The sequence below is a fragment of the Pseudorasbora parva genome, chromosome 24 (genome assembly GCF_024679245.1).
Source record: "Pseudorasbora parva isolate DD20220531a chromosome 24, ASM2467924v1, whole genome shotgun sequence".
Lineage (NCBI taxonomy): Eukaryota > Metazoa > Chordata > Actinopteri > Cypriniformes > Gobionidae > Pseudorasbora > Pseudorasbora parva.
In genome coordinates, this window is record NC_090195.1 from 33,968,943 (window position 1) to 33,985,345 (window position 16,403).

A 16,403-nucleotide genomic window follows, 5' to 3' on the forward strand; every position below is an offset into this window, starting at 1 on the left:
GTTGACAAAAGCGTCTCTGTCTCTTCTGATCGCACACCATCCTGGAATGTTATCTCCATCCATCATGGAGTCTCTGGTGCGGCGACCTCCTCTTGGGACACGCGAGCGGACGATAATAGATGTGTTCGCTTTGGACAAAGAGATGTTTGTTCTGTGTGTGTGTGTGTGTGTGTCAGTGTAAAGGAACGCTACTTATTAAAGCATTGTATTATGTTGTGTTATGGCTAATAAAACAATTACGTTACACACAGAAAAAAGGGTGCCAAAATTGTACCTTTAGGGTAGGGCTGTGCAATATATCGAAATATCACAAATGGACATATCGCAATATGCATATGGCAACGGCATGCAATATCGGAATGATTTTAATAGGCTACTTCAACATTGTGAAAAGTGTCCATTTTAGGTCAATGCATAGCAGAGATTAGACTGGGTACATGACTGTTACTTATGGGACTTGCTTGATGTTCAAAACGGTTATTAAACACAATAATTTTCGAAAAACAAAAAAAAAAACTTTTCGAAAAACTTGGAGTTTCGCGCTCTCTGACACACACACACACACACACACACACACACACACACACACGCACACGCACACGCACACGCACACACACACACACACACACACGCACACACACACACACACACACACACACACACACACACACACACACACACACACACACACACACACAGAAAAGTGAACAACACTGCTGGTCTCTTTCAGAAGTTGTAGCGATGCTTTTTTATCCAGAAAGAATATGAAACACAAATGATTTAATTCTCAGTTTTTAAATATTTTTTTTAAATATAATTTAAATAGATTTTACACACTAATTGCAACATCGTATCACATATCAAATATTGCATTATTTAAAGGTTCACTATGTAGTATTTTTGCAGTAAAATATCCAAAAACCACTAGGCCAGTGTTATATATTTTGTTCAGTTCAGTACTTACAATATCCCAAATGTTTCCAACTATTTGTAAATTGTGAGAAAATTGCTATTTTAACTAAGGACCGGGACGTGTCAGCATAGCGTTTGAGCGAGTCGCCTGTCAATCGCGTCATATCTTCGTTACTCTCGGTTTTATTCTGCAGAAGCGCTTTACTCTTAGCAGTGTGAACATGTCACAGCATCGTCGAGCGAACGCACAGAGTAACGTCAGAACATCATTTTAAACACACTTAAATGTATCTGATATGATAAACAGAGCTGCTTTACCTTATAATCATGACCGGAAACGCGGAAGTGCGCGTGCCCGGCGACTGTGTCCCGTCCCGTCATAATAAAAGTCCCGGTGTTCGCGAGCCATGTGTTTGTGTAACAATCGCTCCAGCGGCCGTGCTCAGCTCCACAACACTCGCTCCTGCTCTGCTTTACACTACAGTAACGTTAATAACCGCATCCATCAACATGATTTCTTCCCGAGTCCTGTTTTCCACCGGCTGTGAGGTGAAGACCACATGTCCCAAGATACTGCGCTCACACTTTGCATCATCAAACTATGCCTTTGTTTTGAATAGGCGCCCTCCAGTGGACGGAAAGTTGCATAGGTCACCTTTAACAAGATATTCCATATTGCATTTTTCTTCAATATCGCACAGCCCTACTTTAGGGGTACAACAGCTTGTCTCTGGGGCAGTACCCTTAATCTTTGTACCTTTGTTACCCCTAAAAGCTGCATATTAGTACCTTTGAGTACAAATGCCTACCATGAACCTTTTTTTTGGTAAAAATGGTACAAAGTTGTCCTTTTAAGGGTACTGCCTCAGTGACACGCTGTTGTACCCCTAAAGGTACAATTTTGACACCCTTTACTTCTGCATTCTCAGAACGGAGCGCAGGTCGTCATGTCACATATCGCACATTTTTCATACACAAACTTCTCAGTGAAATGCCACCTGTCACAAAACCATCCAGAGATATAGGCCCATTGTTCTTTTTTTCCTCTTGATATCATATTAATGAGTGTTATTGTCATGACTGTAGTTAAACGGCAAGATAAAGAAAGGAAAAAACAGTCATGCTACATTTATTAATTTGGCAGAAACTCTTCAAGGAGTGTGTTTTATTCAGCATGCATGTCTTCTGGGTTTCAAACATGTCATTGGCATTGGTGGTGCAATTTTATATCAGTTGAGCTAGTTAGTTGTAACACCTTTATTGTAACACATTGCTTAAATGCATTGGCGTCTCTTTCTGCTCTGATCACACACCATCTGAAATATAATATTCATCTATAATCAGGTCTGGCACTTTTTGGGACACGTGACCAGCTAATAATATATACATGATAACCGTAACACATTAAAAACATGCATTTATATAATTGGCATAAACTGTTATTGGAAGTTACTGTGGGTGTGCATTTTATTACCATATGTGACCCTAGAGCACAAAACCAGTCCCCCATCTTTCGTGTATATTTATGGCAATAGCCAACAATAGATTGATTGGGTCAGAATTATCAATTTTTCTTTAATGCCGAAAAACATTATGATATTAAGATCATGTTCCATGAAGATATTTAGTAAATTTCCTATCGTAAATATATACAAAATTAGTAATATGAAATTCTAAGGATTTAATTTGGACAACTTTAAAGGACATTTTCTCAATATGTAGATTTTTTTTTTTGCACCCTCAGATTCCGGATTTTCAAAAAGCTCTATCTCTCCAAATTTTGTCCTATCATAACAAACCACACATCAATGGATGCTGATGTATAAATCTCAATAATAATAATAATAAAAATACCCTTATGACTGGTTTTGGTCACAAATATGTTTCCCAGGAATCCACCTCATGTCATTGGCGTTTGTGGTACCACATTCTCATGAGCTTAACAAAAATGCAATAACGTTGTACACCTTTATTGTAACACTTTGCTTAAATACAATGGCGTCTTGGTCTGCTCTGATTGTACTCTATTGATCGGAAAATATTGGTACATTTCATTTTGCAGAAACTGTTATCCAAGTAATTTAAAGGTGTGCATTTTATGGTGTGCATGTTTCTGGCTATCAAACCCATGTCACTGGCATTGGTGGTGCAATTTTCTACCAGTTGAGCCACATGAACAACTAAAAAGTGTTACTTGTAATTCCGTGTTTGTAACACATTATTATTATCCTCATGTCTGGTGTTGTGACGTCTCTTGGGACATGGGAGCGTCTGATAATAAATGCATGCTAACTGTAAGTCTTTATTCACTTGGCAGAAACTTAATCCAAGTAACATCAAGGTGTGTGTTTTATCAGCCAAACCCATGCCCTTGTTGTGGTTGTGCAATGTTCTACTAGTTAAGCTAAAAGAACAAAAAAAAGAAATTGTTACTTGTAAACCATTTATTGTAACGTATCAACCCATTAAAGGTGCACTATGCAACTTTCCGTCCACTGGAGGGCGCCTATTCTAAACAAAGGTGTAGTTTGATGATGCCAAGTGTAAGCGCAGTATCTTGGGACATGTGGTCTTACCTCACAGCCGGTGGAAAATAGGACTCGGGCAGAAATCATGTTGATGGATGTGGTTATTAACGTTACTGTAGAGAAGCAGAGCAGGAGCGAGTGTTGTGGAGCTGAGCACGGCCGCTGGAGCGATTGTTACACACACACGGCTTGCGAACACCGGGACTTTTATTATGACGGGACGGGACACAGTCGCCGGGCACGTGCACTTCCGCTTTTTCCAGTCATGATTATAAGGTAAAGCAGCTCTGTTTATCATATTAGATACATTTAAGTGTGTGTAAAATGATGTTCTGACGTTACTCTGTGCGTTCGCTCGGCGCTGCTGTGACATGTTCACACTGCTAAGAGTAAAGCGCTTCTGCAGAATAAAACCGAGGCTAGCACAGATATGACGCGATTGACAGGTGACTCGCTCAAACGCTATGCTGACACGTCCCGGTCCTTGGTTAAAATAGCAATTTTCTCACAATTTACAAATAGTTGGAAACATTTGGGATATTGTAAGAACTCAACTGAACAAAATATATAACACCGGCCTAGTGGTTTTTGGATATTTTACTGCAAAAATACTACACAGTGCACCTTTAATGAAATGCATTTTATATGTCAGCATGTTTCGTGTAGTTTTGAATGCATGTCGTCATGGTTTAAGTTTGCATGTTTGTGCGATCATGACACGCTTCACTTTCCTGCAGATAAGGCCAGATGTGTGTCTCTCTCTTTCCTGCTTCATTTATCTTTCATTTGCCCTTCATGCTTTAATATTTCATTCCTCACACCATGGAGGGCCAATGTCGTCTCTTCCCGTTTTGCACAGCTCCGTTCTTAAATCACGCATGAGGCCTGTGCTAACCCTGCAAACCCTCCTTCATAAATAATGGCTGCACAGACATCCCTCCAAACAGGAGAACGAGCCTTTCCCTCTCATTTCATCTCCACTTCCATCCATCTTTTGGTGATTATTGGGTCCATTTGATCTTAAATCTGCATGTTTTAATGTCCTCGTGAATGTGGGAGGACGAAGCGCCGGCCAGCGGTGCATGTCATCTCAGCAGCGAATTTGTTCAAATATTTGCTGAGTCTTGTTCTGGGTTTGTGGCCAGAAAATGTCTTCCAGATTAACTTGGATGAACTTGTTGACATGGTTCCTTTTGAATGGGTTCACATTTCTGTTTATTTGATTGTGACTTATTATTCTGCTGAATTATTTGGTGGTTGGTGAAGTATTAGGATGACTCATTATAATTGCTAGAGTTATACCAGACAACTAATTTGAATTAGCTTCATGGTTATTTTTTTTAATGCTTGAAAATCAATGTTTTCACGGGCAAATTACTTGAAGGGAAACAGAGGGAAAATATGAGTCAACATTAGCGATGCACAATACATTGGTACCATATTGGTTATTCATTGATATTAGATATTTAATATCGATAAATCGGGATGTATAATATTGGATATGTCATTGTGCATGCATGTTTTAACTATTTTTAAATTACTTTTACATGAAAAGTATCTATTTATTTGCTTTCTTAATAACATGTTCCAGTTAATAACATTTAATAACACTTTTTTGAAGTGATTCTAATCATATTTCAAGCGATTCAAAACCATCATGAAGCAGTGTACATCTGAAGTGTCTCAGCTGAAGGAAATAATCATTCACTTTACAAGATCCAGTCGGTTTTTGTGGATTAAATTGCCATGCCAAACATTTATTTTCTGATTGCATATCCAGTTTCACTTGGAAATGCATCAGATTAGTAGCCTGACAAGCCAGACCCACATCAAGATGTTTGGTCTGGAAACTCACCATTGACAGCTCAATCCGAGGGGCGGGATAAACGGTTGTCTGTCAAACTCCCTCTGCACGCGATAGGATAGCGCTACAACCAACCAGAGCAACGAAGGTGAAGCGGAGCTAGATTAAACATTCACCGTATCCGGTCGGCTAAACTCCGAACACATCTTCCCTTTTAAAGAATGACTTCAGAGCCGTTCTTTGTTCTTTTCTCAGAGAAAAGCTTAACTCCAAGTCTTCCAGAGTCGCGGTCAAAGCTGATTCGAAAGACCGCCGTTCGCCAGTTTCTGTGTTTACTAGAAGCACACAAACGCAACTCGGCCATCATTATGTTAAGCCCCGCCCACCGACTCTATACACGATGTGATTGGCCCGGCAAGAGTTTGGTTACAGCTCAGAAGTGTATTGAGAGTTGCTTGACGACACTCGCGGCAGATTAGATTTGCTGCCGCTAGGGTGCGTCTAGATTTGTAGGCTATCAGATTAGGGATAAAAAGATGGATGGATGAATAGACAGACAGACAGACAGACAGACAGACAGACAGACAGACAGACAGACAGACAGACAGACAGATAGATAGATAGATAGATAGATAGATAGATAGATAGATAGATAGATAGATAGATAGATAGATAGATAGATAGATAGATAGATAGATAGATAGATAGGGTGGGATGGATAGATAGGGTGGGATGGATAGATAGATGAATGAAGGAATTAATTAATGGATGGATAAAATGGGCGACATGCAGTCGGTAGCGTGGTTGGCGTAGTCTTGTATTCGTTCGGGGTGCGACTCCAGTTTCTCCATTTTCATCTTCATCATCAGCTGGCTTTGAAGCTCTTCAGGATCTGTGGCTGCCGAGCTGGCTGCGTGCTGTTCAGCTGTGCCCAGTGATGAGGTTACAGCGGATGAGCTGAGTTCAGTCAGCACTCGATCAGGCGTGCGAGATATCACAGGGACTGGCTGCTGTGTGTGTGTGTGTGCGCGTGTGTGTGTGTACCTCAGACTGCCATGCTGCTGCTGTGAGCATGTGAAATGCGTTTTATCATTCCCTTCTCTGAAGTTTCTTTGTTCTGCTACCTAAAGCTGATGACGAGATTCTCTAATAAGCATAAAACATATCTCCCACAAAAGGATCTGTAGTTCATTTTTCATTGCTGCGTTGTTAAATAAGCCTGTTATTTATTTCTCAATCTCAGTTTTCTATCACTTAATGTGAGTCGCCTCTTACTAGGGATGGCCATGATTAATCGACGATTGATAATTGATCGTTAAGAATTTTGTCGATCATGGTCATTTTTTATCGATTCATCTAATGCATTTTTTTTCATCTAATGGATGAAGGTTACATCAATGCAGATAGGCCTAATTGTAATAATAAAAAAACATAATTATTGATTTTAAAATATTGCACCTGTTACAGAACGAAATATTCGGTAGCATATTTTGCTGTCAATGTCTTTGCTGTATCAGTAGTCTATATATTTATGTTTAACATGAAGTATAGGCCTTCCCTGTACGTCACCTATAGCAGCAGCAGCGCCGCGTCAAACACGCCTCTGGTGTGCAAAGACAGAAAACGCCACGCAACAGAAACGCATATGCACACACACATATGTTCGGTTTGGCTAACTGGACTTAAAGGAATACTTCACCGCAATTTCATATTAAACTGTGTTTAAGACGAGTTAACGCACACCTCTCTCATCTCAGTGTGTGCACTTAATCTCTCTGACACGCGGTGACGATCTGATAGCATTTAGCTTAGCCCACTAAGCCCAGTTCATTCACTATGGTACCAAACAGAGATCAAGTTAGAAGCGACCAAACACCTCCACGTTTTCCTATGTAAATAAAGCTACACCAACAGCTGAACGACCAATTATGTTGACACAAAATAAAACGTGGCGCTCTCATTTCTGTCAATAGGGGGGAGATGTGAGGGTGGATTTTTAAGGCGTGACTTTTTACTGCACCGAGTCGAAGTGCTCTCAGAAGTGCTATTCCGCCATACATTATAGTTCTCCTTTTTAATCCGCTTAGAAAAGCGGCACGTTTTATTTTGTGTCATCATACTTGATCATTCAGCTATTGGTGTAGCTGTATTTAAATAGGGGAAACGTGGAGGTGTTTGGTCGCTTCTAACTTGATCTCTGTTTGGTACCATAGTGAATGAACTGGGCTTAGTGGGCTAAGCTAAATGCTATCAGATCATCACCGCGCGTCAGAGAGATTAAGTGCACACACTGAGACGAGAGAGGTGTGTGTCAACTAGTCTTAGTTAAGGGAATGACAGTTTAATATGAAAAAGCGGTGAAGTATCCCTTTTACTGTCTGCCACAAGTTGACCTTGCATTTTTGAATTATAAAAGTTAAAATTTATTTTATTATAAAAATATTAATGATTAGTCAATCGTTAATGCTCCCGACGATAGACTAAGACAATTGAATCGAATGCCCATCCCTTACTGACAACAATTTCTGATGTTTTGTGATGGTGGGATGAGTAACTCTCTCTGTCCCCTTGTCCTCTCGCAGGACCCAGGCTACTGGATACAGGTTCATCGGTTAGAGCATGGAGACGGAGGCATTCTGGACCTGGATGACGTGCTGTGTGATGTAGCCGATGACAAAGACAGGGTATGTGTGCATGAATATTTCGTTTTAGTTTTGGGAGAGACGCTGATCTCTAATGTTTCTTTCATTTCAAACTTTCATTCCCTGTTTGAGTGTACTGGAAGCAAAAGGCCACAACCATTAAGACAACCTGACTTAAAATCAGATTTAAAATCCAAAATATTTATTATTATTTTTGAGATGTCACTGGCTGAGATCTTGTGACAACAATGAGCGTGTTTACTTGAACAATTTTAACCCAGTCATAGAATATAAAAGCATTTTTTTCCGAAATTATAAACTGTTTAAGATAACAAGTATATTTAAAGGGATAGTTCTCCCAAAAATGAGACTGTGATTACCCCACAGGGCATTCGAGATGTAGGTGTGTTTGTTTCTTCAGTAGAACACAAATGAAGATTTTTAACTAATTAGAATTAGACCTCATTGGCATGCATTACGAGCAAAGGTTGAGTTAAAAATCTTCATTTGTGTTCGACTGTAGAAACAAACACCTGCATATTGGATGCCCTGTGGGGTAAGCAGATAAACATCACATTTTTGTTTTTGGGTGAACTATCCCTTTAAGCCTATTACCCCCATTTCACTCAGTATGTAAAGATGCTTAACTGGTATTTTAGGTGTCTTGTGTGCCTGTCTATTTATGGTTTGACAAAAACAAAAAAAAAAGATTTTAAAATATTATACACGTTCTTGGATTATTGGGGTTTTATAATATGCTCATTTTAGATATTTATCCTCATTGTGTTGTATGTGATCAATCATTGTAGAATATTACTAACTCCATCTCATGAGAAATAGTATTATATGATTTTGTATGAATTTGTACAATGGTATTTTATGCAATTTTTAGAAAAGCAAGCATGAATGTTCATCTCTAAACCTAGTTACGATTGAGATCACATGGCACTCTGTTGATAGCTACCCTAAAGCGGTTATCTATACTAATTTCATGTTACACATACTAATTAAAAAGTAGATATTAGGTACAGTATATATTTCACAGGCTTTGGGTTAGTGATAGCATGGCCTTTCTACATCCACCATGCTGTGTTGACGCAAGGCTGCCATGCATTTTGAATACAGATCGCCTGTGTTTATGATGAACCAGATGTCAGGATATCAGATATTGACATTTGTTTCCAGATCCCTTTAGCTGAGGGAGACTGTAGATGGCACAGGTCATCCTCGCTTTTGGACTTCTGTGGTTATCGCATCTGCATGTGTTTCGATTTAATTTCACCATGTTTGGGAATGGCCAGGAACATTGACTGTTTATTGCTAGTGATGCACTGAAATTTCAGTTATTTAATTTTTTGGTTTCGGCTGGAACAGTTAAGCTCGGTAAAGCCACAGTTTCCTCATAAACTCTAACCGTTGCTCCTCCATATCTCTTTAATAATAGTTTTCTGTGTAGAATTGTAACTGGTCCGACATTTTCTGGCAGTTGAGGGATTTAGAGAGACTCATTGAACATTGTGGTGATGTGCAATTTATATTATGAGAGAAGGAAAGTGTTTTTTGACCTTTAAAGCATGTAAACCTGTTGAAGGAGACTCCGAAACTAAACGAGGAGCCTTTATAATGGCATCATGGGGCAGTGTAATGTATGTTTAAAGTTTCTGGTACAGGTGGCATTTAAATGTTTCAACCACGAATTAGAGAAGAAATATAATTAGCAATAGCAATTAAATTAGATAGCAATTTAATATATAAACTGCCTCATGTCCAATTTAAATGTTTACACACAACTGATTGTTTTTTGTTGTTGTTTTTTTTGGTTTTCAGCTAAATGAAAACATTAAAGCAGCACTAGGTAACTTTTCAACCTTCATAATATATTTTTTAAGACTCTTGTGATGATAAATCGACTTACAATAGGTTGAATGACACGTCTGCCATAGCCTGATGGGGTCTGTATCGTTTTTAATCGTACTTTTAAACTTCGGGTTTCGGGTAGTAACCCGAGAACAAAAAGAACTACAAAATTCGACTGCTTTACGGCATATACGTCACTTCCACCAACACACACACTTCCTTACATTCGGACGTGCGAGCCCAACTTTGTTCGTCGTATAATATAGTCATGTCCGAAGCAGCACAGACAAATAAGAAAGAAAAGGTTTTGTTGGAGGAAAGCAATAAGAGGAAAAGAAAAAATGATGGGATTAAAGGCAGGACGAGGATCAGCATGTGACCAGCGTTTGCCCGTCGGCGTGAGCTGAAGGAGGCGTGCCCGACCGATGATGTCATGCTTGTTACGGTGAGCTACCACTCAAACATTGAACTGAAGTATCATATAGATTCTGTAAAACGCTAACCAATAGACTTACGTTACTATAATGACGCTGGCTTGTAAACGTGAGCATCGTGATTATTTGGCGTTTGAAAAAAATAAAACCCATGAAATTATATTCATATGACACGCTGAAGCATATGGCACTGACTGTAACGTTACCTGGGATGAAGACATTTCACACGCGCCGCCAGAAGAACTCCTCTTGCAGTGTTCAGGGGAACTGTTAGTGCTGCACCGACCCGCGGGATGCTTTTATGAAGTTACTCGGCCCGCCCCGCATCACTGCACATATTTTTACAACCCGCCGCGCACCCACGACCATTAAATAGACATACGGGGTCCGCGGGTTATGAGACGACCCGCGCATCACTAGTTCAGGGCTATCAGGGTTGTCATGTCAACAAATGCACGCGCGATGGCATCCCCTGTTGTAGGATGACAGCTCTTACGACAGTAGTTGAGGACATTATTTTTTCCAAACTGTAGGGGGACCCCGAGAGCAAAAGTAGCCAAGTGAGGCTTTAAGTTCGGTTTTGGTGTTTCAGTAAAAAAAAAAAAAATCTTTGGTGCATTACTAATCATTACATCTTCCTCTAATTTTCTGTGACATCGGGCAGCGTTTGACTCACCAGTCCCCCTCATGCTAAATATATATACCTATATATATATACCTATATATATGAAATAGCATCATGATTTTGGCCTAGCAATGGAATTTGAAAAGTTTCCTCTTGTTTGACCCTGACTAGCCCATTGTGAACGATGGCTAATCTAAGTTCCACACAAGAGATTAGTCCCTCTGGTGTGTTTATAATTGTAGTGTGTTCATTAGCGTCTCTGCTAATGTTGTCAAGCCCTTATAAATGTTGTTTAGCCAGTGAGCTAATTAGCCCGTCCGTTCCTGCTGGGCTCCGGTGACATCTCACTGCCTACAGCAGCTTTTGTTCATAGTGATTTATAATCGTCCTCTCAGCACGACCGCAATTGATAATCCATGCTAGCTCAATTAGTAACCAGCACTTGCATTGTGCCAAATCCATACTATGAAGCTAATTAGCATTAACATCTTAAGTAGACTTACATGTTTGTCATTGAGATCAGAGGATATTGTCATCGATACATTAAAGCACACACTGCTGAACCCAAGATCAGTGTAATACAATGCTGAATACTAGAGCTGCACGATATGGGGGAAAAAATACATTTTAAGATATTTAGTTTTTCTGCAAAACATGATTTGAATTAGCCTGACGTGGTCATACTCAACTCTAGTCAGAATATGAGTCTGATGCTCCATTGGGCTGTGATTATGGGGCGTGTTTCAACCCAACCAGGAAAGACCTCGATTGGACAGACCGACAACCAATCAGAGCAACGAAGCGACACATTGTCAAATGTTAACAGAGCTCAACTGCAATGTGTTGCCAAGTCCGCGTTTTTTTTCTGCGGGTTGTTTTCTATGTCTGCGGGTTGAAGCGACTATTATGTGATATATAGACCCATAAGTGCGGATTTTAGCAGGCAACCTTGCCAAAATAACACACACTTTACCCCCCAAACACTATTTTTTCCCCGGAGAACCCCCCGAGAAGTTATTGTTTAGGGCTAATAGTTGGCGAGTTTTGTTGTTAAAACTTGGCAACCCTGTCTGCACGCGCGCTGGAATCAGGCTGGAATTCACGATCTTTGCGTTGTTGTAAAAAAATAAAATAATTTAATGATACACAGAGTACTTACCCAACATGATCATAATTTCTGAGAAATTGTGAATGCAGATACAAACAAGCTCTCAGTTTAGGATTCAAACAAATATAACCCAAGCCCCTTTGATGACGTGATGATTACGGTACTGTTGATCATCTGTCCGTCATCGGCTAAAGCCCGCCCTGATGATCTCATTGGTCCGAACAGAAACTGAAAAGAGATAATTACTCCCCTATCTATCTATCTATCTATCTATCTATCTATCTATCTATCTATCTATCTATCTATCTATCCATCCATCCATCCATCCATCCATCCATCCATCCATCCATCCATCCATCCATCCATCCATCCATCCATCCATCCATCCATCCATCCATCCATCCATCCATCCATCCATCCATCCTTCCATGGCTGAAAGAAGAATTAACTCCCAGTCTTCCAGAGTCGCGGTCAAAGCTGATTCGAAAGCCCGCCATTCGCCAGTTTCTGTGTTTACTAGAAGCACCCAAGCGCAACTCTGCCATCATTATGTTAAGCTCCGCCCACCAACTCCATACACAATGTGATTGGCCCGACCAGAGTTTGGCGTTTACAGCTCAGAAGTGTGTTGAGAGTTTCTAGACGACACTCGTGGCAGATTAGATTTGCTGCCGCTAGGGTGCGTCCAGATTTCTAGTATGGGGTGAATTTGGGTTGATTGGAACACTTTCCCCCATCGTTTTGCAGCCAATATTACTGCATTTACAGTATTATGATGCTAACACACACACAAATAAAGAAATTTCACTTATATGCTCAATTAAATTAATCTTTGACATGTAAAGCCTGACATATGAAACAATAGTCCACAAATTAAAATATTTTGAAATGGAGCAGTTTATTGAATCTTTAGACAAAAAAGAAAAAGAAAAAAAAAAGTATGCATATATTTCATCTTTTATGCATCACGTTATAATGGCTCATGCGTGAGAATATGGAGGAACAACATCTCAGATTGTGTTTAGAGTTTCAAATTGAGCTAAAATATGGCATTTTGTGCAGTTGCTCATATTTATACACTCTAAAAAATGCTGGGTTAAAAACAACCCAAGTTGGGTTGAAATTGCACCGACCCAACAATTGGGTTGTTTTAACCCAATGGTTGAGTTGTTCTTACCCAGCAATTGGGTTGTCTTAAGCAACATTTAACCCAACCACTGGGTTAAAACAACTCTACCATTGGGTTAAAACAACCCAATTGTTGGGTCGGTGCAGTTTCAACCCAACTTGGGTTGTTTTTAACCCAGCATTTTTTAGAGTGTATGGACAAAAAATATGATGAAATTCTGATGGCTTGCATTGTAAAATTGTTAGCTTTTTATGACAGGATTACTGACTACATAAAATGCACAGAAATATCAGTCATCACTCTGTGTCTAACAAAAATGTCTTATGACTTAAAGTTGTAAGATAATGTTTAGACAGCGGCGCAAAAAGTGATCGGTGCTATTTACACCAAGTTTTAATAGCTACTAGACTATTTAAACTCAGTGAAAATAACATCTTTTTTAACGATAGATGATGTACACTAAGTGCAAATAGCTGTAGATGCTCTTTACTAAGTGAAAATAGTGATATATTCTATTTACACCATGTAAAACACACCTGAATAAAAGTATCAGTTCTTTGCAATATGTGTAAATAATTACATGCAGTTTATACTTTTTTTGACAGATACATATGGAGCTCAGTATTGTTGTACATTAACAGGATGCAATAATAACAAAGTGTGTAAATGATTACTTTATTAAATTATTTAAATGGATGCCGCATTAATGGGACAATAAAAGCACCTAAACTCTACATTTATTTTTTGCTATTTGGCACTAAAAGTGGTTCTTGGCTTGTAATCATAGGGGAACCACTTTTGGTGCCAAATAGCAGCATATCTTTAAAGGTTCTCTGTAGCTCAAATGGTGCTATGTAGTAGAACCCATAAGAGCATTTTATTTCTTCCTCAATAATGGTGCTAAATGGCACCAAAAGTAGTTCTTTGGTCTGTAAAGAACCTTTAAAGGGGCTTAAAAGGTTCTTTGCACGCTTTTATCACCCCAAAAGAACCCCTGAAGAACCATACAGGGCCTTAACAGGTTCTGTATATGGTAATGGTGCTATATAGCCCCTCAGTCATCCCAAAGATCCGCTGAAGAACCACTGAAGAACCAAGATTTGGTGATATACAGCCCTAAAGTGGTTCCCCTATGATAACAAGCCAAAGAACCACTTTTAGTACCATATAGCACCGATGTTTTTTTAGAGTGTACACCTACTCCTAGGCACTTATATGGCGATAGGCGTTAACCCTATATGTTAGGCACTTTATTTCCACTTTTAGATTTTTCTTTTTCTTTTTATTGGAAGTAAATGCCTTTCCGATGTCATATGTGGCGGGAAAAAGAAGAGTGAGTTTGGCAAAAGGCGGATTTGAGCCTGTGTCGATCATGTCAAAACCAAGACCTTTAAGTCTTACGCTCTACCGGCTACACCCCTGAAGGCGTTGAAATAACTGCGTATTGTTAAAAATCGTGTTTGTCCCAACCAGGCATTGATAGGCGGAGCTGGTGTGAATAGCACTTGCCAACAAGGCGCTCTATTTGCCGTTGGTGTGAATAGACACTCCGTAATTTTTTCCCACATAGCAGCTAAATTGAAATATTTTTTGTCATACATCAACAAATAATGCATCATTTGAAACATATGCATACATTCACAAGAACGACAAAACTTAGTGCTATTGTAAAATATAGAAAACGGGCAGGGTGCGCTTTCTGCTGTCGCTCTTTCTGTGAAAATCTTTCTGAAACATATGCTTGTAGTTTGATGATCAAGCTCTGTGGTTTTAAAACATATAATGCAATAATGATTAAGAGATGAACAGATGAACCTTCCTCAAATGCCTGATGATCATATTTGAGACTCACATTTGAACATGATTTTTATAAGAAAATGATGTAAACCTAAACTGATTCAGTCCGGTTAGTGTTTGTCTTTAAATATTATTACTACTAATATAAAGTTATTCTTATGTCTACTTTATAACAATCGGTGCAGATTTGACAACAAAAAGACACGAGCTGAAGGAGGACGTTTGTGCAGTTACACTTAAAGGCTTTTACTTGCTAAAAAAGTCAAACTATCTTCCAGTTTGATTCCTAAATCCTACACTCTTGTGTTTTTATTGTTGACATTTTATGTCTACCTTTTATCGGTTATGTAAATAATAACCAGCTAATCTGTAGTTTAGAGTAAGTTTGACAGTCCCCTGCTGTCCCATGAAGCCTCTGAAGCCCTGAGAGTGTTTATAACCTGTGAAATAAGTCCATCGCTGCTCCCTTTAGGAAGTCTCTCTGTTTATGGACTTTACAGACGCTCGCTCTGTCGTTCATCCCACAGCTCCTGCTGTTAGTGGCTGGTCCTGATGGGTGAATGTTTTTCCAGGTGTCGTCCTGTCACCTTAAGCCCCCTCCTCACGTTCCTGCCTGCTCGTGCTCTGGCCTCGGATACCGGATTTGACTTTCCATGATTAATATAGTACAGTAATGTACTGTCAGCCTAATGAACCGACCAGCATGATGGCCAGTCATGATTAGGGCCGGTTTAAGTGTGTGTGTGTGTGTGTGTGTGTGTGTGTGTGTGTGTGTGTGTGTGTGTGTGTGTGTGTGTGAGAGAGAGAGAGAGAGAGAGAGAGAGAGAGAGAGAGAGAGAGAGAGAGAGAGAGAGATGAGAGAGAGAGAGAGAGAGAGAGAGAGAGAGAGAGAGAGAGAGAGAGAGAGAGAGAGAGAGAGAGAGAGAGAGAGAGAGAGAGAGAGTGAGAGTGTGTGTGTGTGGGAGAGAGTCTAATATAGAGAGTGTGTGCGTGAGTGTGCTTGTTAGAGAGAGAGTGATTGTGAGTAAGTGTGTGTGTGTGTGTGTGAGAGAGAGAGAGAGAGAGAGAGAGAGAGAGAGTGTGTGTGTGTGTGTATGCTTGAGTGTGTGAGAGAGAGAGAGAGTGAGTGCTTGAGTGTGAGTGTGTGTGAGAGAGAGAGTGATTGTGAGTGAGTGAGTGTAAAAGAGCATGTGAGATTTAATGTGTGTGTGTGTGTTTTCACACTGTTTGCTGATGACTGATATCCAGTTTTTCTAGTTCTCTAGTGTCTAGTTTGTCTGGTTATGGCTCTGTTTTAAAGGAACCTCTGTTCTCGTTTGTGTGTGTGTGTGTGTGTGTGTGGTGTGTGTTGTGTGTGTGTGTGTGTGTGTGTGTGTGTGTGTGTGTGTGTTAATTTCCTGTCACTGTCTCTCATCACTGTCTCCTGCTCGTCACAGTACACACAAGCTCAAATATATGTCAGGACGTGCCGAATATTTATTCGTGAAACCTTTGAAATGTTGGACTGAATAATGCATTGTGTTTTTGCTCTTTGAAGAAGTGCCCAAAACACATCTGCACACGATCA

The 16,403-nt window shown here is 39.8% G+C and overlaps 1 protein-coding gene across 3 annotated transcripts in view; it reads left to right on the forward strand.

The window, feature by feature from the left end:
* Positions 1-16,403, forward strand: part of pard3aa (par-3 family cell polarity regulator alpha, a) — a 623,737-nt gene that overhangs the window by 96,853 nt on the left and 510,481 nt on the right. For all 3 annotated transcript variants that reach the window (XM_067434978.1, XM_067434980.1, XM_067434979.1), the window contains exon 2: positions 7,827-7,928. In XM_067434978.1, the coding sequence (XP_067291079.1) occupies positions 7,827-7,928 (102 nt within the window). The remainder of the gene's footprint in view (positions 1-7,826; positions 7,929-16,403) is intronic.